Raw genomic sequence first — 24,542 nt, 5'->3', positions numbered from 1 at the left:
GGATGGAAAAAAACGTTTCATGCAAACGGAAATGAAAAAAAAGCTGGGGTAGCAATACTTATATCAGACAAATTGGACTTTAAAACAAAGGATATAGTAAGAGATAAAGAAGGCTACTACATAATGATAAAGGGAGTAATCCAACAGGAAGATATAACTATTATAAATATCTATGCACCTAATATAGAAGCACCCAAATATATAAAGCAGACTTTGATGGATTTAAAGGGCGAGATGAACAGCAATACTATAATAGTAGGGGATTTCAATACCCCACTAACATCACTAGATAGATTCTCAAGAAAGAAAATTAACAAAGAAACAGCAGACTTATTGGAAACACTAGATCAACTCGATTTAATAGATATCTTCAGAACCTCTCACCCTAAAGCAGCAGAATATACATTTTTTTCAAGTGCTCATGGTACATTCTCTAGGATAGACCACATGTTAGGGCACAAAAGTGCCTTCAACAAATTTAAGAAGACTGAAATCATATCAAGCACTTTCTCCGATCACAACGGCATGAAACTAGAAATGAATCACAACAGAAAAGCTCAAAAATTCTCAAACACATGGAAACTAAATAGCAGGTTGTTAAATAATGAATGGATTAATAATGAGATCAAAGAAGAAATAAAAATATTCCTAGAAACGAATGACAATGAGCGTACAACAACTCAAAATTTATGGGACATAGTGAAAGCAGTGCTGAGAGGGACGTGCATAGCAATACAGGCACACTTTAAGAAGCTAGAAAAAGCTCAAATAAACAACTTAACCCTGCATCTAAAAGAATTAGAAAAAGAACAGCAAGTAAAGCCCAAATGTAGTAGAAGGAAGGAAATAATAAAGATCAGAGCAGAAATAAATTATGTAGAGGCTAAAGAAACAATACAGAAGATCAATGAAACTAGGAGCTGGTTCTTTGAAAAGGTAAACAAGATTGATGAACTTTAACTAGACTCTCCAAGAAAAAGAGAGAGAGGACTCAAATAAAATTAGAAATGAGAGAGGAGAAATAACAACTGATACAACAGAAATACAAAATATTGTAAGAAAACACTATGAAGAACTGTATGCCAAAAAACTAGACAACCTAGATGAAATGGACAAATTCCTTGAAACATACAATCTTCCAAAAATCTATCTGGAAGAATCAGAAAACCTAGACAGACCGATTACACCAAAGGAGATCGAAACAGTTATCAAAAAACTCCCAACAAAGAAAAGTCCAGGGCCCGATGGCTTCACAACGGAATTCTACCAAATATTCAAAGAAGAACTAACTCATATCCTTCTCAAACTATTTCAAAAAATTCAAGAGGAAGGAAAACTTCCAAGCTCCTTTTATGAGGCGAGCATAATTCTGATTCCAAAACCAGGCAAAGACAACACAAAGAAAGAAAATTATAGGCCAATATCTCTGATGAATATAGATGCTAAAATCCTCAACAAAATATTAGCAAACCGGATCCAACAATATATGGAAAAAATCATACACCATGATCAAGTGAGATTTATTCTGGGGAGGCAAGGATGGTACAATATTTGCAAATCAATCAATGTGATTCATCACATAAACAAAAAGAAGGAGAAAAACGATATGATAATTTCAATAGATGCAGAAAAAGCATTTGATAAAATCCAGCACCCGTTCATGATCAAAACTCTCAGCAAAGTGGGAATACAGGGTACATACCTCAACATGATAAAAGCCATCCATGAGAAACCCACAGCCAACATCATACTCAATGGGCAAAAATTAAAAGCAATCCCCTTAAGATCAGGAACAAGGCAAGGGTGCCCCCTTTCACCACTCTTATTTAACATAGTCCTGGAAGTTCTAGCCACAGCAGTGAGACAAGAAGAAGAAATAAAAGGCATTCAAGTTGGAAAAGAAGAAGTAAAACTATCATTATTTGCAGATGATATGATATTGTATATAGAAAACCCTAAAGTTTCAGTCAAAAAGCTACTGAACCTGATACATGAATTCAGCAAAGTGGCAGAATATAAAATCAATACTCAGAAATCAGAGGCATTCTTATACACCAACCATGAACAGTCAGAAAGAGAAATTAAGGAAACAATCCCCTTCACAATTACAACCAAATAAATAAAGTACCTAGGAATAAACTTAACCAAGGAGACTAAAGACTTGTACTCGGAAAATTACAAAGCATTGATAAAAGAAATCAAGGAAGATACAAACAAGTGGAAGCATATACCGTGCTCATGGTTAGGAAGAATAAACATCATTAAAATGTCTATATTACCCAAAGCAATCTATAAATTCAATGCAATACCAATTAAAATACCAATAACATACTTCAAAGATATAGAACACATATTCCAAAAATTTATATGGAACCAAAAGAGAAAGAAGAATAAAGTGGGAGGTATTACACTTCCTGATATCAAGTTATACTACAAGGCCATTGTACTCAAAATAGCCTGGTACTGGCATAAGAACAGGCATATAGATCAATGGAACAGAACAAAGATCCCAGAAATAAACCCACAGTTCTATGGACAACTGATATTTGACAAAGGAGGCAAGGAAATACAATGGAGTAAAGACAGACTCTTTAACAAATGGTGTTGGGAAAATTGGACAGCTACCTGCAAAAAAATGAAACTAGATCACCAGCTTACACCACTCACAAAAATAAACTCAAAATGGATAAAAGACTTAAATGTAGGCCATGAAACCATAAGCATCTTAGAAGAAAACATAGGCAGTAAGCTTTCGGACATCTCTTGGAGCAATATATTTGCTGATTTATCTCCACAGGGAAGTGAAATAAGAGACAGGATAAACAAATGGGACTATATGAAACTAAAAAGCTTTTGCACAAAGACAACAAGAACAGAATAAAAAGACAAACTACACAATGGGAGAACATATTTGACAATACGTCTGATAAGGGGTTAATAACCAATATTTATAAAGAACTCGTAAATCTCAACACCAGGAAGACAAACAATCCAATCCAAAAATGGGCAAAAGAGATGAATAGACACTTCTCCAAAGAGGACATACAGATGGCCAACAGGCATACGAGAAAATGCTCAACATCACTAATCATTAGAGAAATGCAAATTAAAACCACAATGAGATATCACCTCACACCAGTCAGAATGGCACTTATCAATAAAACAACACAGAATAAGTGCTGGCGAGGATATGGAGAAAAGGGAACCCTCCTGCATTGCTGGTTGGAGTGCAGACTGGTGCAGCCTCTGTGGAAAACAGTATGCTGATTCCTCAAGAAACTGAAAATCGAACTGCCTTTTGACCCAGCTATCCCACTTTTATGAATATACCCCAAGGACACCAAGAACGGCTCGAAAAGGAGGAATGCACCCCTATGTTTGTGGCAGCATTGTTCACAATAGCGAAGATCTGGAAACAGCCCAAGTGTCCGTCAGAGGACGAGTGGATTAAAAAGCTTTGGTACATATATACTATGGAATAGTACTCAGCCATAAGAAATGATGACATCGGATCATTTACAATAACATGGATGGACCTTGATAACATTATACGGAGTGAAATAATTAAATCAGAAAAAAAACTAAGAACTGTATGAATCCATACATAGAAGGGACATAAAAGTGAGACTCAGAGACATGAACAAGATTGTGATGGCAGCAGGGGTGGGGGGTGGGGGGAGGGGGGATGGGGTGATGAAGGAGAGAGGGGTTGGGGGAGGGGAGGGGCACAAAGAAAACCAGATAGAAGGTGACAGAAGACAATTTAACTTTGGGGGAGTGGTATACAGCACAATCAAATGTCAAAATAATCTAGAGATGTTTTCTCTTAACATATGTACCCTGATTTATCAATGTCACTGCATTAAATTTAATTAAAAAAATGTAAAAAAAAAATGCAATGAGATACCCCCTCACATCTGTTAGATTAGGTATTATTAACAAGACAGGTAATAGCAAATGTTGGAGAGGCTGTGGAGAAAAAGGAACCCTCATACACTGTTGGTGGGAATGTAAAGTAGTACAACCATTATGGAAGAAAGTATGGTGGTTCCTCAAAAAACTGAAAATAGAATTACTTTATGACCCAGCTATCCCTCTACTGGGTATATATCCCAAAAACTCAGAAATATTGATACGTAAAGACACATGCAGCCCCATGTTCATTGCAGCATTGTTTTCAGTGGCCAGGACATGGAAACAACTAAAAAGCCTGTCAATAGATGACTGGATAAAGAAGATGTGGCACATATACACTATGGAATACTACTCAGCCATAAGAAATGATGACATTGGATCATTTACAGCAAAATGGTGGGATCTTGATAACATTATACGAAGTGAAATAAGTAAATCAGAAAAAACCAGGAACTGCATTATTCCATACGCAGGTGGGACATAAAAGTGAAACTAAGAGACATTAATAAGAGTGTGGTGGTTACGGGGGGAGGGGGGAGAGGGAGAGGGATAGGGGGAGGGGGAGGGGCACAAAGAAAACTAGATAGAAGGTGACAGAAGACAATCTGACTTTGGGTGATGGGTATGCAACATAAGTGAACGACAAGATAACCTGGACTTGTTATCTTTGAATATATGTATCCTGATTTATTGATGTCACCCCATTAAAAATAAAATTATTAAAAAAAAAAGTGCACCATGACTTTACGGACACACTATATTATATTATTATTATTATTATTTTTTCATTTTTCTGAAGCTGGAAACAGGGAGAGACAGTCAGACAGACTCCCGCATGCGCCCGACCAGGATCCTCCCGGCACGCCCACCAGGGGCGACGCTCTGCCCACCAGGGGGCGATGCTCTGCCTATCCTGGGCGTCGCCATGTTGCGACCAGAGCCACTCTAGCGCCTGGGGCAGAGGCCACAGAGCCATCCCCAGCGCCCGGGCCATCTTTGCTCCAATGGAGCCTTGGCTGTGGGAGGGGAAGAGAGAGACAGAGAGGGAAAGCGCGTCGGAGGGGTGGATAAGCAAATGGGCGCTTCTTCTGTGTGCCCTGGCCGGGAATTGAACCCGGGTCCTCCGCACGCTAGGCCGACGCTCTACCGCTGAGCCAACCGGCCAGGGCCTATATTATTTTTAACCTGTGTTAATGCATTTACTTTTCAGTATGCTGTTTGAATATAGGGCATGATGTGAGTGTGTGTGTGTGAACACGAGCACACATGTAAGGTGGCATTTTGAGTGTGAAGCTGTTACCGTTGCAGAAAGAGCAGCTTGGAGCAGGCTGGGTGGTCAGGTGCGTGCCTGTGTGTGCACATGTGTGTTGTGGGGAAAAGGTGGAAAACAAAGTGTTGCTTGAATTCATAAACTTGACCCAGCTTTTGAAAGGTTTATCAGCAGATATAGTTATTCTGTGTACCCTATAATTTCCGCAAAGGTTACCAAAAAGCAATTACTGATCATTTTATTAAATTAACTCCTATTGTGTGCTAGGATCTCTTCATCCATTTTCTTTACTTCATTCTTAAATTCTTTTTTTTTAATTTTTTAAATTTTATTTTATTATTATTTTTTTACAGAGACACAGAGAGTCAGAGTGAGGGATAGACAGGGACAGACAGGCAGGTACAGAGAGATGAGAAGCATCAATCATTAGTTTTTCGTTGCGCATTGCAACACCTTAGTTGTTCATTGATTGCTTTCTCATATGTGCCTTGACTGTGGGCCTTCAGCAGATCTAATAACCCATTGCTCAAGCCGGCGACCTTGGATTCAAGCTTGCTCAAGCCAGATGAGCCCACGCTCAAACTGGCAACCTCGGGGTCTCGAACCTGGGTCTTCCGCATCCCAGTCTGATGCTCTATCCACTGCGCCACCGCCTGGTCAGGCCATTCTTAAATTCTTAACACAACATTTTTGTTTGTGGGTAGCATAATCTAGTGAAGATGTGGTCAAGGGGGAGTTTCAGATCCCAGCCATCCTGTCTGGGAGTTTGTGGATGGTGACCCTTCTGTGCTCTGTATAGCTTTTTTTTATCCCCCATTACCTGGCTGCTTCCTCCTCTTCTGTCTGCCCACAAATGTCTGTTCATCTCTGTGTGGAGTGTTTCAGTCCATTCACGCCTCACATGCATCTCATCTTCCTCCAAACCACTCGGCGGCAGGCAGCTGCTTTCTTCGGAAAGCTTCTTCACTCCTGTAAAGGAGCATCACTACACGCACAGCGTCCTGAGGCCATCAAGCTGCTCCCTCTGTTGTGGCTGATTATGCATGTGAGCACCCTTTGTAAAATGTGACTGGAGATGAGACTAAAGATTATCCTCAGCCTGTTACCATAGGTGTAATCACTAAAGTTGTGTATCGCATCTTGGTCACCAGCCCCTCCTTGCCTTCACAGCTGCCCGTGCTGAGGTGTGCAGTGGAACTGGGGAGCGGTTCCGGATCTTCCGGGCTGAGAAAACCTACGCCGTGAAGGCAGGCAGGTGGTACTTTGAATTCGAGGCTGTCACTGCTGGGGACATGAGAGTTGGCTGGAGCAGGCCAGGCTGCCAACCTGATCAGGAGCTCGGCTCCAATGAACGCGCCTTCGCTTTTGATGGCTTTAAGGTAAGTGGACGTTGCCAGGTGCCAGACATGGAGTTGCAGGCTCCCTGGCTGCCACGCACACGTCCCCTGGCATTCCATCGTGCTAGTGCCCTGACGGCAGCACTTCCCACAGTGCACAGCTGGAACAGCTGTTACTAGGGAAGCTTTCACCCTTGTAGTTTGAAAACGTTTTTCTCCACCCCACAAATACAGTAAAATCGTTATCAGAAATATGAATCATCCATGACTGTCAAAAGTGTTAAAAATATGGGCCCTGGCTGGTTGGCTCAGTGGTAGAGCATCGGCCTGGCATGCAGGAGTTCCGGGTTCAATTCCGGCCAGGGCACATAGGAGAAGCCCCCATCTGCTTCTCCACCCCTCCCCCTCTCCTTCCTCTGTCTCTCTCTTCCCCTCCCGCAGCCAAGGATCCATTGGAGCAAAGTTGGACCGGGTGCTGAGGATGGCTCCATGACCTCTGCCTCAGGCGCTAGAATGGCTCTGGTCTCAGCAGAGCAATACCCCCTGATGGGCAGATCATCGACCCCTGGTGGGCATGCCAGGTGGATCCTGGTTGGGCTCATATGGGAGTCTGTCTGACTGCCTCCCCGTTTCCAACTTCAGAAAAATACAAAAAAAAAATAAGTGTTAAAAATACATGTACTAAATTAAAAATGTATATTCTTTGACATAGTAGTTCCATGGAGAAATTTATCCTCAAGCAGTAATGAATAACAGACACATTAATAACTATAAGAATTTTAGAGGTGATGTAGTTTATAATCACAAAAAGTTTTTGTTTTCAACATTCTTAATAATTTTCATTTCTTATGCTGTGGGAAGTTGGTCATGTGCTTCTTTTATTATTTACTTATACAGCATATAAATGTTTAAAGATTATTTTATCTATATATTATTTAAATATTAAAAATAAAAATGTGTACATATAAACATTGCCACAATAGAATTAATAGTAGTCATTTTTGGTTGATAAAATTATAACTATTTTATTCTTTTATTTGCATTTTCTAATTTTTCTTCAGTGTATTTGTATTCCTTTTCATATGAGAGAAAAACTTTAATTGAACAAAGACAATGAGAATAAACAATCATGTAGAGTTGAGAGTTGTGTATATAGGTGTGCATGTAGATATGAGTATTGTGTCTTCTAGGACAGATGGCCCACTTTGTTCTAAAATATTACATTTCCTGAATCTGTTTTTGTATTTAAGATGAAAAACTTTAACACCTTTTGATTCCTTAAATAAAATTTCTAAAACCTACCTTGAGAAGAAAACCTACTTGAGAAGAATCCTATTATTGTTTTGCATTGGGGACTATATGCCAGGACACACCAGATCATAGTGAATGTGACGCTTAAAGGGAAAGTTAAAAGATTTACCTAGAAAATTAATTAATATAGCTAATTTTGTACCCATGCATCAGTAGAATATTCTACAGATTGACAAGTCACATTTATCTAACTATGTTTTAAGTATATTTATAAATGAGATTTTATTTGTTTGTAGTATAGTATTGTCATCTATATTCAGTCTTTAACTTTTTACTTCAGAAAACATTTTTAGGTTTGATTTGAACCTTTTTTTGTTTTTTTTATTATACATGGTGGGGCAAGAGTAGGTTTACAGTTGTGATTCCATGGAAAAGTACTTATTATATTTTTTATGTGAACAACTGTAAACCTACCTTGGCACTATCCTGTATGTGGAACTGTTTTTAGATTTTTATTCTGTTAAGTATCAGTGCCATTGGTTTTATTTTGAAATGGATGAAAATTAGCATGTCATTTAACAATAAATTCCTAGCTTGATTCTCTGCTCATAATTCTTTGTATTTTGGGGAGTAAAGAAAACCCACCAATGTCCTGGGAAGCATTCATTGTAGGGAAAAATTTTTTTTTAAAGAGCTAGAGTTTTTCTTTTAATAGATAGTATGTGGAGTAGGGTTTAGCATGATAGGCTCTCAAGTCAAGGAACAGCTTTTGAGTCAGTACACACAGTGTTACTATCAGAGACTTAGGATGCCTAGGGCCTTGTAGTGGAGCAGTGTGCTGGCTGGGGCTCTTCCTCCTGCTACTTTACCTACTGGAAGGAGGGGCTGCTGTGAGTCCCACAAGGAGCGGTGGGTGCTGTTCTCCTGGCTTCCTCTGTGACAAATGAGTCTTCTGTCCCTAGGCCCAGCGGTGGCACCAGGGCAATGAGCACTATGGACGCTCTTGGCAAGCTGGCGATGTCGTGGGGTGTATGGTGGACATGACTGAACACACCATGATGTTCACACTGAACGGCGAAATCCTCCTTGATGACTCAGGTTCAGAACTGGCTTTCAAGGACTTTGACGTGGGGGATGGTAAGTATGTGCAGGGGGGTGGCGTGGGGTTGGGGCTCTTTGTTCTGAGGCTTTGTGCATGCCATCTCTGTGTGAGGATGAGGGCTGACAAGCTGTGGCTCTGTCACATGGGTGCCCACAGGTTTGTTTGATCAGACACCATTGAAATTACTTTAACAGAAGTGCTATCTACACACTGCTGAGCTAGGATTTCAGTAAAGCAGAAATGGCTTTATGAACATAAGAAAATACAAATGGCAGGCAAAAGGGTCATTTCCCACAAATGTTAAATTTTTATTTAAAACTTTCCTCTTTAATAAGCTGCTTATAGCTTCTTTCTCTCCATTCATTTCATAAAAATTATGATGAGAACCTTATTGTTCAGGCCCTCTGCTGGATGCTGAGATGATAGAGATGAATAATTCATACATTAACTTAAATGAAGTTTAAAATCGAGTTTCTTAGTTTAGCACTGGCCACATTTCAAGGGCTCAGTGCAGAGCTCTGGCTTGTGTTGCCCCCTACTGGCATAATGGGAATAGCACACTTAACACTGTTCCAGGAAGTTCTGTTGGACAGGGTTGCTCTAGAGCAGTAATTTTCAACAGGTGTGCTGCAAAAAATTTAAAACATATATCACCTGACTATTTAGTCAGGAACACTAGCCTCTTTTCCCTTAGATTGTCAAATAGTGACAACAGCCAATAAAACAATAATGGTCTGGTGTGAATGAGTCAAAACCATACATTTTTCTGTGTGTGTCAGATATAAGTATCATTTCAAAATGAGTTAATGTTTTTTTTTTCTCAGAATGTCTTTTGGATATATCCTGTTTTTAAAATATATATAAAATCTTGGTTTTAAGCTGTACCTCAATCAGTACTTTTAACTTCTAAATTTGTCACTGATCTTCAAAAGTTAGCCAGCTCATTATTTGCATTATGTTTTATATTTTACTCATTCAGGAAGCTTCTGAGAAGGTGTGACCATTATTTCCCAAGCATAGATTTGTGAAGTTAATAGGAATTTTGCATTTTCATAACTGAATTTCTGTTTTGTGCACCTGTATCTCTGGGTGGTGAGTCTGGCACTCTGACCCTCAGCTGGGTTCTTCCTTCTTCGGCATTGTCCTTAGGAACATTAGCATGGGAGGAGGCCCTGAGATCATGTGTTATCTGTCTACTGGCCAATATTAAGGGTATGACCTGAGAGTTTAGTTTTTTAATTGGTTGTTTTTTAAAAAATGTTTGCATACCATACTTTCCTTCTTTGGGAGTTAAAAATCTTCAAATGCCCATGTGGGTTCTGTTTGTTAAATGTGTACCACATACATTCACAAAATGAGGCCAGAATGGTAACAAGACAAATGGCCCTCACTGTTCTTTAAGCTCAGACACAGCAGGGCTGAGAGACTCTGTGAGGACCTAGTCACATAAACAACTCTGTTGTTTGACTTGAATAACGATGAAAAATTTTAAAATGACTTGAAACTTATACTGATGTGTCTGTTTTGGAATTTATACATCATTCTGGTGAATTGTCTGGAAATTGTGTGGCCCATATCATTGGACTTTGTTGGATGTGTTAGAAAACGTAGGCTTTTAATCTGTGAGGTGGGTTGTACATTTATGGAGCCATGACCCTAAGCATTAGCTTTGTAGGGTCAGTTATGATTCTAAGTTTTCTGCTGTGGAGTTTTTCTATACCTGTGCCTTTCAAGTGCTTTCCAGGAGTGGAAATTTCCCTTTCCCTTACTTTTCAGAGCTTTCTAAACAATAAGAAACTGAGTGGATCTTCTATGGGTGGAACTAATTTGAGGCCCTGAGATCAGCTTCTTAACTTATCCAAGACAGGCATTGAGACGTGTGGGGTTCAAAGGAACAAGTTAGAAAAACCATTAGAGTCAGCAGGTTTTTTAGCACAGGAGTATACTGTGATTGCTCAAGTGCTTAAAAGATTTTATGATTGCTCTGTTTTCGAATTGTTCTCACACTCGGCTTCTCTTTACATCTGTGCTGTGTATTTTTACCATGTTCATAATTTCTTTTTATTGCTAAAATCATACATTGGCTCAGTCTTATATTGGCTATTAAAGCAACAGAACTGTAACTGGCTTGAGCCCAAGGTCGCTGGTTTGAGCAAGGGGTCACAGGCTCAACTGGATGCCTCCTCCAGTCAAGACATGTATGAGAAAGCAATCAATGAACAACTAAGGTGCTGCAACAAAGAATTGATGCTTTTCATCTTTCTTCCTTCTTGTCTGTCTGTCCCTGTTTTTCGCCATCCCCCCCCCCAAAAAAAACACACACACACAAAAAAACAGCTTTCCTTGGTTACTGCTCCAGGAGCTGTCACCACTGTAGACACAGCTGTGATTTTTAAAGTTTTCACTAGAACCTCATCATTCACACTTTCTGGAGCACAGCTGGATGACGTCCTGCTTCGCGTCGGTGCCACTGTTGTGCACCATTTATTTGACTTTATGTTGATGACTACAGACTGGATGAAATCATTTTGAATTACTGGATGTAATTTCTATTGTCTTATGCTGTTTTGAAAATTATGTGTTGCTTTTATTGCCACTAATTTCATCAAGGGAAGACATATGAATCACAATAGCAGAAAATTATTAGCTTATTCTTAGGACCCATGACTTGGATTCTCTAATTTGTAGTCTGTGCTTCAATACTGACCTTGTTTATTGTGCTGAGTACTGGAACTTCTGTATAAAACATTACCTAAGGAAGTGAAGAGCACGTAAACACTGCCCTAACCAAAAAATGCTATCTCATCCCCTTTGTCAAATACAATTAAGTCAAAAGAATTTGAAGAAACATTGAACAGAATTGATGTAGTTTTCTCTTTTATTCAATCAAGGGAAGGACTTAACTCACCCTGCTACACATTGGATTTACCTTCTGAAACATTTTATTTATTACTCCCCTGCTGCTCATTTGCTATTGCCTTTGATTTAGTTTCCTGTTTCTTTTAGCTTACTCTTTGATTTCATGTTTTAGTTAGTTTTTGCATTTTCTCTACATAAGCTACTGTGATTGTGACATTGAAAGAAAATGGACAGATGGAGGAGTTTCAGTATAATTTTAGCAACTATATCAAGATATTTACTTATGCATACATTTTTTTGTGTATTTTTCTGAAGTTGGAAATGGGGAGGCAGTCAGACAGACCCCTGCACGCGCCTGACCGGGATCCACTCAGCATGCCCACCAGGGGGTGATGCTGTGCCCATCTGGGGCGTTGCTCTGTTGCAACCAGAGCCATTCTAGCACCTGAGGCAGAGGCCATAGAGCCATCCTCAGTGCCCGGGCCAACTTTGCTTCAATGGAGCCTTGGCTGCAGGAGGGGAAGAGAGAGATAGAGAGGAAAGAGAGGGGGAGGGGTGGAGAAGCAGATGGGTGTTTCTCCTGTGTGCCCTGGCCGGGAATCGAACTCGGGACTCCTGCACGCCAGGTCGATGCTCTACCACTGAGCCAACCGGCCAGGGCTTATGTATACATTTTTTTCATGCTTCAATCTAGTATACCCTACAGAAAAAGGCAGAATTCTCTTCTAAAATCAAAGTGGATCAAAACCTTTAAAATGTTTCTTCCAACCCTTTCTCCTTTGAGTTATGTGTTATGTGTTTCTTCCAACCCTTTCTCCTTTGAGTTACTGCAGAGTTTAGGCCGTTTGGTGTCTGTGCAGTTCAGGTTATTAGCCAGATGAGGGAGCAACACACTTTGACAACTTACTTTGTCACATTCCGTTTGTAACAGAGCCTCATGCTCGGGGACTGTGGGGTGGGGCTCTTTCTGTGACTGTGCACCCTAGATCCCAGAGCACTGCGGCTACTTAGCATTTACCTCACTGCTCAGAAGTCTAAGGTAAAGAAGGAACTTATTTAGGGGCTGCAGTTCATAAATTATGATGCTAAGATTAAATACTGCTCTTTGCACCTTACAGCTAATACTTAAGGGTGCTTCTCTCTTTATTCCACTGTTGTCTTCACCGGGCAACATCTCTCACAACAATAAGAATTCTGGAGTAATACTTTTGGTCATTCTGTACTAACGGGGCCTCATACTAATGAAACTGAAGAATTTGATGTTTTTTTCCTTCCAGGATTCATACCTGTGTGCAGCCTTGGGGTGGCTCAAGTGGGGAGGATGAACTTTGGGAAGGACGTGAGCACCTTGAAGTATTTCACCATCTGTGGCTTACAAGAAGGCTACGAACCCTTTGCTGTTAATACAAACAGGGACATTACCATGTGGCTAAGCAAGCGACTTCCTCAGTTTCTCCAAGTTCCGTCAAACCATGAACATATTGAGGTTTGCTTTTACTTTAAAATATTTGACCACTGCCAAAAGGAGTGGAATATCTTTATGTATGGGAATTCTACTTGGACAATTATTATCACTTACTTAAAAATATGTTACATAGTAGTGAACTCTAAGCATAGGATCAGCCTTGATTTCAAGTATTTTATGGGTAGCTTACTAGACTGATGAACAGTTAGTTATTTTCATTTTATATAGGTAATGTCAAGTTCAGTCCAGATATGTACAATTATAACATGAATTTCCTAAACTGTCTTCTGAGTTTGAAGCAGAACTCTGAGTATATCTGTAACACAGTGCTCCCTTCTCAGTCACCTCATTATAGAATCCCACCATGTGGAGCCGTGTTTAGGGTTTTAAGGGTGATTCACGTGGTCTTTGGAAGCACTGAGTTGACGATGGTGGTCAGAATTGAACTGTTGCTGCTTTATTTGCCAGGTGACCAGAATAGATGGAACAGTGGACAGTTCCCCCTGTCTGAAGGTCACTCAGAAGTCGTTCGGCTCCCAGAACAGCATCTCTGACATCATGTTCTACCGCCTGAGCATGCCCATTGAGTGCGCGGAGGTCTTCTCCAGGGTGCCGGCCGGTGGGCTCCCTGGGCCCGGCCTTTTTGGGCCCAAGAACGAATTGGAGGATTATGATGTGGATTCTGACTTTGAGGTTCTGATGAAGACAGCTCATGGCCATTTGGTGCCTGATCGAGTTGACAAAGACAAAGAAGCTACAAAACCAGAGTTTAACAACCACAAAGATTACGTGCAGGAAAAACCCTCTCGTCTGAAGCAAAGGTCTCTGATCTGTTCAGTATTGTTTGTTGTATGGGTTGGATTAGGGTCACAATAGGGGGAAAAGACTTCCCAGTATTGTTCTCTTTTCTCTTCACCCTGCGTCATGCACAAAGGATTCTAAAGGGAACAGAAAAGCAACCTGTTCATCATCTGATTTGTTCGCACAGAGGTCATCTATCCTGAGTTATTTTTGTGTATTTTTTATTGTGGTAAAAGACACATAAGAAAATTTACCATTCTGACTTCTTTTAAGTATACTATTTAAGTGTTCAGCACAGTTCAGTGAAGTGTTCACATTGTTGTGAATCATCTTCAGAACATTGTCATCTTATAAAACTGACACGCTGCCCCATTACACAGCTCTTCTGCCCACCTCTTCCAGGGCCCTGGGAACACCATTCTACTCTTTGTTTCTATGAACTTGACTACTTTGGTACCCCTTGTAAGTGGAATTGAACAGTCTTTGTCCTTTTGTGACTGGTTGATTGCCATTAGCATAATGTCCTCAAGGTTTGTCTATGTTGTAGCTCATGTTGAAATGTCTTTTTTTTAAGGCTGAGTAATATTCCATTTACATCCCATTTTGTTGGCTTGATTCGACCTCTTGGCTGTTGAAAATAGTGTTGTTATCAACATGGGTATGAAAATACCTTTTCAAGATCTGACTTTCAGTTGTTTTGGATATATACTGAGAAGTGGAGTTGCTGGCAGTTCTATTTTTAAGTTTTTAAGGCAACATATTGCTTTTTATAGCTGTTGTACCATTTTATAATCTAACCACCACTGTATAAGGGTTCTAATTTCTTCACATCCTTATTACTTTCTTGTTACTTTCTGGGTTTTTTTTCTTTTCATAGTAGCCATCCTAATAGGTGTGGCGTGATACTTCATTGTGGTTTTGATTTGCATTTTCCTGATAATTAGTGATAGTGAACATTTTTTCATATTCTTATTGGCCATTTGTAAACCATCTTTGGAGAAATGTCTTTTCAAATTCTTTGCCCATTTTTGGATTGTCATATTTGCTCTTTTGTTGTTGAGTTGTAGGGCTTCTTTATGTATCCTGGATATAACCTCTTATCAAATACGTGGTTTGCAACTATTTTCTCCCAAGACTTAGTTTTTAAGATGTCTATGTTTACATTCTTGGTTGAAACTGAAAGAGTTTTCTCTCTAAATAGTATTTTTTATGGACAAGAAGGCAACTTATTTTAGCATTCTTTCTTGCACTAAATCTGAATTTGCCAACCTCAACCTGCTCTGGGTTGGATTATTATTTGTTGTGAGAGTCTGCCCTGCATATTGAGAGATATTTAACAACACCCCTGGCCTCCACCCACTAGATACTAGTGGCATACAGTTGGTCCCTATCCCCACAATGAGACAAAACTATCTCCAGCTATCACCAGATGCCTTCTGGGGAGTAAAACCACCATGGTTGGGAATCACTCTGCTGAATTGATAGCATGCTCATGTTTGATATAGGCAGAACTTTTCATGTTGCTTATTCCCAGTCCTATAATATTTTCAGATTTTTGCTTAGAAAAACAAAGCCAGATTACAGCACAAGCCATTCTGCAAGGCTCACCGAAGATGTCCTTGCAGATGACCGGGATGACTATGACTGCTTGATGCAGACGTCCACGGTATGTTGTCACAGCGTCTGTCATTTCTGTGTGTTACTCATTGTGCCGGACACTTCACATAGTTCCCTTTCAGTCATCATATTTAGCAAGCTTATTTTTAAAATCATTATTTGCTTATTTGAGGGGGGGGGGACTAAAATGTTTAAAAATATATGGATATGCCATAAAAGAGCTTATGTTGGGGAAAATGTCTTTAATGTCACTTGTAATCCTAATTTTCCTATCTTTTTTCTTGGCAAAATTTGAATACATGACTTACCTTTTCCAAGTACATCTGATTTCCTTATTCCTATGGATGTCTAAAATAAGATCACTTATGTCTTGCTAGTAGTCCAGTTTTGCTGTCTGCCATTTAAAATTTTCGAAACAACTTGTCCTAAAATGTCAAATGACAAAAAAATTAGATAGTTGTATCTCTTAGCACCCCCACGTTTGAGCTTAATTTTCACACATTAGATCTGAGCTGTTTCTAAGTGGTTTTAAGGTGTGAGAATATTATAAATTGCATGAGGAAGGATGAAACATTTCCACAGATAGGTGGCAGGTGCAAAACTTGAGCACAGATTAGCATACTGTGCAAGCTGGCAGCATTAAAGCTTACCTACCTAATGATAGATGACTTTATTACATAAATATACTGTCTATGTGCAAATGCATATGGTATACGTGTTATGTATGTCCTCACAATGTACATGCATGCACATTTGGGAATAGAAAAGCCTCAAACCATTGAACGTGTTTGCTCAGATAGAGTCTTTTCTCTTTTTTTCTCATTATTTCTAGTTTAATTCAAGATCTTGGTTTTAAGACTTTTCTTAGTTTGCAGGGTTAGTCCTTGGTGTCGATAACATTTCAATTAGGCTTATTGATTTTAAATAAATATTTCCTTTGGTCATTCTGAGACATTGCAAATCAAAGTTTTGTTTTGATTTATTCTGCCAACACCTGGTTTTGCTGCCTTGACAGTACTACTACTCAGTGAGGATCTTTCCTGGACAAGAACCTGCTAGCGTCTGGGTGGGCTGGATCACATCCGACTTCCATCAGTTTGACACGTGCTTTGACTTGGACAGAGTTCGTACAGTAACAGTTACTCTAGGAGATGAAAAGGGAAAAGTGCACGAAAGGTTGGTTTTCTTCAATTTCTTATGAACAACATCTGATAAAAATGGTAATAAACCTAGGAATTGTTTTCTTCTTGGATCTCATGCCCAGGGGAATGTCAGTGTCCTTTCTGTCACTCATACAAGCCAGTAAGGAATCTGAGCATATTAAAAGTGAAAACCATTATGAAGTAAGAGCGGTGTCTCCTTTTTGGGTAACAATCATGGGTTCCTTCAAGTGACAGTATACATGACTAACAGCTCAGTTTATGATACTTAGCCTCTGTGCGAGGGATTATGGATGGGTGAGCATGAGGCAATTAGCACATGGTCTGATATGTGGCTTGGGAACTGGTTTGTGGTGGGGAGACAATTGAAGACATGATGGGCTATTAGTTTAGCCCAGGTGGACGCATTTGAATTTGGACTGAGGAGCAGTGGGTTCTTTTCTCAGCCTGGCCATTGACTCGCTGTGTGGCTTTGGGTAAGTCAGTTATACTTTCTGTGCCATCCTTTTTCATTTATAAAACAAACCAAACTCAAACCAAACCGTCAAAAAAGTGAAGCTGGCCATCTATCTTGTAGACTGAGATAAGAGAAGATCTGACCATCTGCACCTCCCTGTTGTACCCGCGTGTCCCCTCTGGGTATGTTGTGACAAGTCTTCTAGAAACAGTTCTCCACACGGTGCGGTCCTTTTATACCCACACCCCATTTTTGGTGACTGGAAGCTCACTCTCCTGCCTTCAGATTTTCACACTTCAAACACTTGAACTTAGACCTTGAGACAGTATGCCTGGCAAAAATCTCCAATGAAGAGTGCTTCATGTTAGGACAGGAGCCCCAAGCCATCTGTCTCCAGGAATATTTTGGGGGATGTATTTGATTTTCAGAGAGGGTAATAATGTAAGGAAATAGCTCAGTCTGGGGCTGGGCTACCTGATAAAAGATTTCAGTTTAAGGAGGGGCTGTTGATTCTTACATAATGGTGCAGAGAAGCTGTATCTCCCTTCTTGTTCTTTGCCTGCCTTTGGCCTTTTTATTTCACTGCCTGCAGTGTATCTACTGTAGAGTGGCAAAGCACCAATAACAAGTTTTGTTACCACGTCTGGTGAAGGTTCTGCTGCAGCTGAAACTTGGGGGTTTGGTTTTAATACCACTGATTCTGTGCATGGTCTAGCTAAGTCTGTTTCTTATAATAGGTCACTGGGAATTGTCCATACAGGGACATGCTTTTAGCCAAATTGTAAATATTTTGAATGACTGATGGCTCACGTAGAATTTGCCTAAGGATTCTGATGGTGGTTAAAAATGAATGTTTCTTGTCTAGGAACAGTGGATAAAAAATAAACTATGAGAATGAAAATTGAAAATTTGGATGATTTTTAAGTAACTTTTTTGAACGTCAGTAAAAGGTCCTGTTTGGTTTGAGTTTTTGGAGGGAAGGTGCAGGTCAGTTCTTACTTGATTCCAACTTCTTGACCTGTCTCCACTAGGTATGAATTTGGGGACGTGTAAGACCTGGTTCAAAAGTCCACTGGAGTCCGTGAAGTTTTGCTCAGAGTCACAGACTCGGGCCCATGTGCACCTTTCCCATCACAGCATGAGCTTGTTGCTTGCGCAGCATAATTTAGGTTTAGTTTGCAAGATACATGTGCTTTCTATTCTATCTGTGGTTGTACAAAGATAAAAATGTTTTTTGAAATTCAGCATCAAACGCAGCAACTGCTACATGGTGTGTGCAGGCGAGAGCACGAGCCCCGGGCAGGGTCGCAACAACGGGCTGGAGATTGGCTGCGTGGTGGATACCGCCAGCGGGCTGCTCACTTTCACAGCCAACGGCAAGGAGCTCAGCACGTGCTACCAGGTACTGGCCGTGGGCGCTGCTGTCCTGGAGGATAGTGTTGTTACCATTAGAGGAAAACACATTTTGTAAGACCAAAAAAATAAATTAGAAAAAAAAATTAAGCCTGACCTCTGGTGATGCAGTGGATGAAATGTCAGCCTGGAACACTGAGGTCGCCGGTTCCAAATCCCGGGCTTGTCTGGTCAGAGCACATATGGGAGATGATGCTTCCTGCTCCTCCCCCTTCTCTCTCTCTCTCTTTCTCTCTTTTTCTCTCTCCCTCTTTCTAAAATGAATAAATTTTTAAAAATCTTAAAAAAAATTAAAACAGAAATGAGTGAATTATGTATTTTTACTTGTGTTTGAGTAATAGCTATGCCGCGTGCCCTTCAGAGGAAGAGTCCATTCCTCCATAAATACTCACAGAGTAAAGAAATGAAATGCCCCAAATAATTATTGAAAGAGTCTTGGGTTCTCTTTACTAATATTATTAAATTCATTGTTGTTTTTTTAAGGTGGAGCCAAGTACCAAATTATTTCCTGCAGTTTTTGCACAAGCTACAAGTCCCAGTGTTTTCCAATTTGAGTTGGGAAGAATAAAGGTAGGAAAGACTCATTCTTGGTATTGTTTGCATTTGGAGTACGTTCTGTTAGGGAATAGTATTTACTTCTTCAACAAGTTCAGTATTTTATGACTACTGCTATTAATCCTATAAATCATTCTTTATAAAGAAAGTTAGCCATATTTGAAAATTATGTAATCTATTTCAAGTCATTAGGAGACCATAATTAATTAGAAAGTAATTCTCTTTAGTCATCATCAATATAATTATCAGTAAAACTTGGCTTCTAAAAATAAACAAAAAAAAAATCTTGGCTTCTATGGGAAAAAGAAATGCCAAATTACATATAGCTTATTAATCGTGAACTCACAACTGAGCTAGTGAATGGGCTTATGGAGCTGGGGTCATCTCTGGACAGGTTACTGTGGGGACATCAGTGAAGAAGCAGCTAAGTTGCATGGGGTCGATCAGGTAAGGCTAAAAGAAGTGGTAACATTTAGGTTGCTTCTTGATTGTTGATAGAAGACCTCTGGGGACACTGACTGGGAGGGGTCAACAGAAAGCAAAGACACATGAGCATGAAAGTACCGATCTGAGGAATTTGGTGAGTCTGTGTTGGAGGATGCCTTCCGATGTGGTTAGAGATGAGTGTGCATAGATGTGGGCCAAGTCCAAGTTGAAAGGCCTTGAGCACCATGCTGAGAGTTGGGACCTTTCACGTAGTTGGCAATCCACTGGAAATGTGAAGCAGGGGGTTGAGTGCTGAGTGTAATCAAACCATTTTGGGAAAATATATTAGTAGTCATGGAGAAATGTCTGTATTCACAAGGATGAGGACAAGCGAAACAACTTGTCAACAACTTGGTATTGTCCATGTGGGAGACAATGAGAAGAGCCACAAAACTTGTCACAGAGACACAATGATAAAGGAGGAGGTGTTTTAGAGGAGAAATTAGTAGAATTTGACAGTGAACTGGATTAGTGAGAAGCGTTGATGAATTGGATTCAGGTACTTAAGGAGAATGAAGAGTCAAGGATTAATATAGATCTTTATGGCCCTGGCCAGTAAACTTAGTGGTAAAGTGTCAGCCTGGCATGTGGATGTTCTGGGTTTGATTCCCAGTCAGGGCACACAGGAGAAGCGATCATCTGCTTCTCCACTTCTCCCCCTCTTGCTTCTCTCTTTCTTCTCCTCCTCTCCTGCAGCCATTGCTCATTTGGAATGAGATGGTCCCAAGTGCTGAGGATGGCTCCATGGCCTCCACCTCAGGTGCTAAAAAATGGCTCTGGTTGCAACAGAGCCAAGCGCCCGAGATGGGCAGAGCATCGCCCCCTAGTGCATTTGCCAGGTGGATCCTGGTCAGTGTGCCTATGGGATTCTGTCTCTGCCTCCCCTCCACTCATTAAAAAAAGAAAAAGAAAAGGAAAAAGTGAACGTAGATCTTAAGTGTGAACAAGGAGGTAACGCTAATTCAACCATAAGTAGAAGGGCTAGAATTCAGGAAGTAGAATTGGATGAATTCAGCCCTTGTAAACATGAAGATACCAGGCATACTGGCTCAGCAACCTTGGACTTGTCCTTAACCATGTGAGCCTAGTTTCTGTCTCTGTAAAATTAGATTCTCAGCGGCCACAGAAAGGCTAATACAATATGGACTAAAGGAATCATGATATTTGTTAATCAAGAGGGCTGTAGGGAGCTTGCCCGAAGAAGTTCTGAAAAATGATGGAAAAACTCTAATTGCAAGTGTGAGGAAGGAAGCAGCACATTTGCACGAATTTCTTATTTTGTTTTACAAAGTGTTTGCTCAGAACTCGGACGTGTATATTGATCTATTTGACATTTCCATTTGGTTGTTTCATAGGTATTGCAAATTGAATATGTCCAAAACTGGATTGCTGACCATCACTAGTCATTCCTAACCTGATGACCTAGTCTTCCCACGTTATTTAATAGCAGATTTGGTTGCTTAGGCCCCATGGCTGAGAGTCATCCTTGACTTTCTCCTTTACATTCCACATTCTGGTTCATCATCAGCATGTCCCCCACCTTCTGACTGCTGGTGACCATCACATTGCTACCCATCACCATTGTCTGTCACCTCCATTACTCAAGTGGCATCCTCTTTTTTTAATTAAGTGAGAGGAGGGGAAGTAGACAGGCTTCCACATGTGCCCTGACTGGGATCCCCATGGCAATCCCCCTATGAGACGATGCTCTGCCCATCTGGGGCCATGTTCCATTGCTCAGCAACTGAGCTATTTTTAGTGCCTGAGGCGGAGGTTCCATGAAACCATCCATGGAGCCAACTTGCTCAAACCAATCAAGCCATAGCTGAGAGAGGAGAAGAGAGAAAGAGAGATGAGGGAAGGGGAGGGGTGGGAAAACAGAGGGTTGCTATTCCTGTGTGCCCTGACTAGAAATTAAACCCAGGACATCCTTATGCCATGCTAACACTGTACCACTGAGCCAACCAGCTAGGGCCTCAAATGGCATCCAATCGAGGTTTCTGTGATTCATCCTTGCCCATCTGTTTATAATTAAGCAGCTTGAATGATGCTGCTTTAATGTCCAAATCAGATCATGTCATTCCCCTGCTTAAAACACTAGAAACCCTCTTTCCCTGGGAGTAAAAATCAGAGTTCTCCATATGGTTCTCAGGTCCAAGAAAATTTGACATCCTGACTCTCTGACTCTCTCCCACAGCTCTGCTCTCCTCCCTGCCAGCCTCCAGTGCCTCCTTACACCTGCCAGGCAAAAACCCTGCCTAACTCCTTTGCACTGACTGTCCCTACTGTGGAGTTTCCTTCCTGCATATTCACATGGTTGTTCTTTGGCTCTTTCCTTAACTGTCACCTTCTCAGTGACACCCACTCTGACCACCCTGTTTATTATTACTGCCCTGCCCTCTGGTTCCCACCCTGTTTTCCTCCTGTGCCCTCTGTTCTGATATACTATTAATTTACTTCCTGGTTGTGTTCATGTTTGCAACAGGAAAATGGAAGCTGTAGGAGGACATTTTATCTGTTTTGTTCTCAGTCCCTAAAACAATGTCTGGCTGTTTCTCTGCACTCACAGGAGGGACTGGGAAGGCGGCTAGAGGGCGAGGCCATCTGAAGAACATGGCAGGGAGGCTCTTGGAAGGGGCAGGACTGAAGGCCATGTGGGAAGATGAGGTCGGGGGTTTTATGTGACCCAGGAGAGTCCGAGGAGTGGTGTCATGATTACACATGGATGCATAAGCTTTGGCAAAGTCAAGGCCTCTGTCCTTGACCTGGCTGAAGGACACAGGTTGGCTGGACATCTATATTGACTGTGGGAAAAGGTGGAGGGGAAGTGAATCTTGGAGGTTAATGCCTGTTCATTCTGCTTTCTTGTTTGATAGTCAGGTTTATCTGTGGAGCTGTCTTTGGTTTGGTATACCACTGTTTACTAAAACCCAATGATCTGACAGTATGTGTGGGCTTGGGTAAGGACCAGGTGGGGGACAGCACAGACTGGGAGAGAGAGAGCCCAGTGGATGTGACCGCTGTTCCGTGACGTTTGGCACTGAGAGCAGCTTGGAAAGCAGATCTGAGGGATGTGATGATCGACTGCACTTGCCTTATCCGTGTATCAGAGGGGATGGCCACGTCATGTCCCCAGTCTGGGTGCCCTGAAGCGCTAGGCATTTTTGCTCTGTTGTTGTGAGTCAGGGACGCAGAGAGAGAGAGCAGCAGATGAAATCATCAAGGACTAGCAAAGGACCACAGCTCACTCAGGCAAATGGCCCCGAGTTCACGCTGTGTCCTAATTTTATTCACAAGACTTCAAAAAGCTTGTTTACTGAGGAATTGGCATAACATCAAGTGTAACTTTTACTTAAAGATACATGGAGTGCACCTGCAAAATAGCTTAGTAACAACATAATATCAGAAGGCATTAATTGCTATTGCTTTTATGGTTCCCACAACATTCCTCTCTTTATCTCAGGGGACAACCTTGGAAAGTACAGAAATCTTATGAGAATGTTTTACTGAGAAAAGCCCAGCAACTGCCTTCAGTCACAGACCTGTTTCAGTAACCCGCCTTCAAGTCACAAAACAATTCTCTTGGCAAAACATTCTTTTCTTGTTGGCTGTGTTCCCATCCAAGGCCATGTGACGGGTTATTCCACTACATTGCTCATAATATTTTCTCCTTTCAGAAGCTTTAGCCCAATTTCTATTATTTCTTGTGTTGACTTTGGTCGACATGTAGCAGATCTTACTCCTGCTTTCTGTTCTGCAGAGCACTAGTCATCGTGACCCCAGGGTGTGTCATAAATATTTTTTCTGCTTCTGTCTGCTAGAATGTGATGCCTCTCTCAGCGGGACTGTTCAAGAGTGAGCACAGAAACCCTGTGCCTCAGTGTCCCCCACGTCTCCATGTGCAGTTCCTGTCACACGTCCTGTGGAGCAGAATGCCCAATCAGTTCCTGAAGGTGGACGTGTTGCGAATCAGTGAGCGCCAGGGCTGGCTCGTGCAGTGTGTGGACCCTCTGCAGTTCATGTCCCTGCACATCCCTGAGGAGAACAGGTCTGCTGCCATGCCCTGCACCATCCCACTGGGACCCTCAAACTTAACACTGCCCTGGGGCTCTGAGTTGGCACTGGGGGTGGGATACAAAATGAGGTTTAAAACTGTCTCATTTCTTGTGTCCAATGAAAACATTATTTTACATATCCCAAATTTAAATCTATTTCCCAACCACTTTGTTTCTGAAACATGGTTATACTGCTGTCAAAGAGGTGGTATGACTGGGTGTTGTTTCCTTCCACTCTCTCATTTTCCTTATAATAATGGCAAGTGAAAACTCAGGCTGGTGCACCTGGCAGTCTGACTCCCGACTCCGTAAGTAATAGTGTCATAAAATTGCAAGGTGTTAGGGATGGGGTCACAGAAGTCCGTGCAACCCTTCATTTGACAGATGTAGTAAACCAGAGTACCAGACATGAATGAAAGAAACTTGTGAAAGTCTTTGGTGAGGGCTTTGGATACAACAGTACCTGCATTCTAGGCAGTAACCGTAGTAACAGGAGGTGCAGTCAGTGCTCAGAGGTGGCTCCGTAGATCTCCGCCTTTCCATATTGTAGCCACTTAGACTGTACAGGTTTTATTCTGGGAGCCTAATGAATAAAATTAGGTTTTGGACCAAGATTTCCCTCACAAAATGTCATTAAAAAGTTTAGTCACAGAGTGAAAACGGTGCATGAAAAATGCAAAGACTAACATTGGCTGTTCCTGTATTTGAAGCCTTTAATCTTATAACAGTTGCAGGAGCTAGGCCCATTTTAAAATGTACAGTGTGTTTGTAAAGTCATGGTGCACTTTTGACCGGTCAC

At 41.1% G+C, this 24,542-nt stretch overlaps 1 protein-coding gene across 1 annotated transcript in view; it reads left to right on the top strand.

The window, feature by feature from the left end:
- The window catches only part of LOC136319452 (ryanodine receptor 2), a gene marked incomplete at its 3' end in the record, with an annotated part of 236,616 nt that overhangs the window by 164,255 nt on the left and 47,819 nt on the right, over nt 1-24,542 (top strand). Inside the window, exons 24-32 of the mRNA XM_066252709.1 lie at nt 6,356-6,564; nt 8,736-8,910; nt 13,012-13,220; nt 13,668-14,020; nt 15,552-15,666; nt 16,633-16,793; nt 18,480-18,636; nt 19,131-19,217; nt 23,510-23,736. Coding sequence (XP_066108806.1) covers nt 6,356-6,564; nt 8,736-8,910; nt 13,012-13,220; nt 13,668-14,020; nt 15,552-15,666; nt 16,633-16,793; nt 18,480-18,636; nt 19,131-19,217; nt 23,510-23,736 — 1,693 coding nt within the window. The remainder of the gene's footprint in view (nt 1-6,355; nt 6,565-8,735; nt 8,911-13,011; nt 13,221-13,667; nt 14,021-15,551; nt 15,667-16,632; nt 16,794-18,479; nt 18,637-19,130; nt 19,218-23,509; nt 23,737-24,542) is intronic.

Source organism: Saccopteryx bilineata, chromosome 1, assembly GCF_036850765.1.
Source record: "Saccopteryx bilineata isolate mSacBil1 chromosome 1, mSacBil1_pri_phased_curated, whole genome shotgun sequence".
NCBI classification, from domain to species: domain Eukaryota; kingdom Metazoa; phylum Chordata; class Mammalia; order Chiroptera; family Emballonuridae; genus Saccopteryx; species Saccopteryx bilineata.
This window is presented reverse-complemented; position numbering and strand designations above follow the sequence as displayed.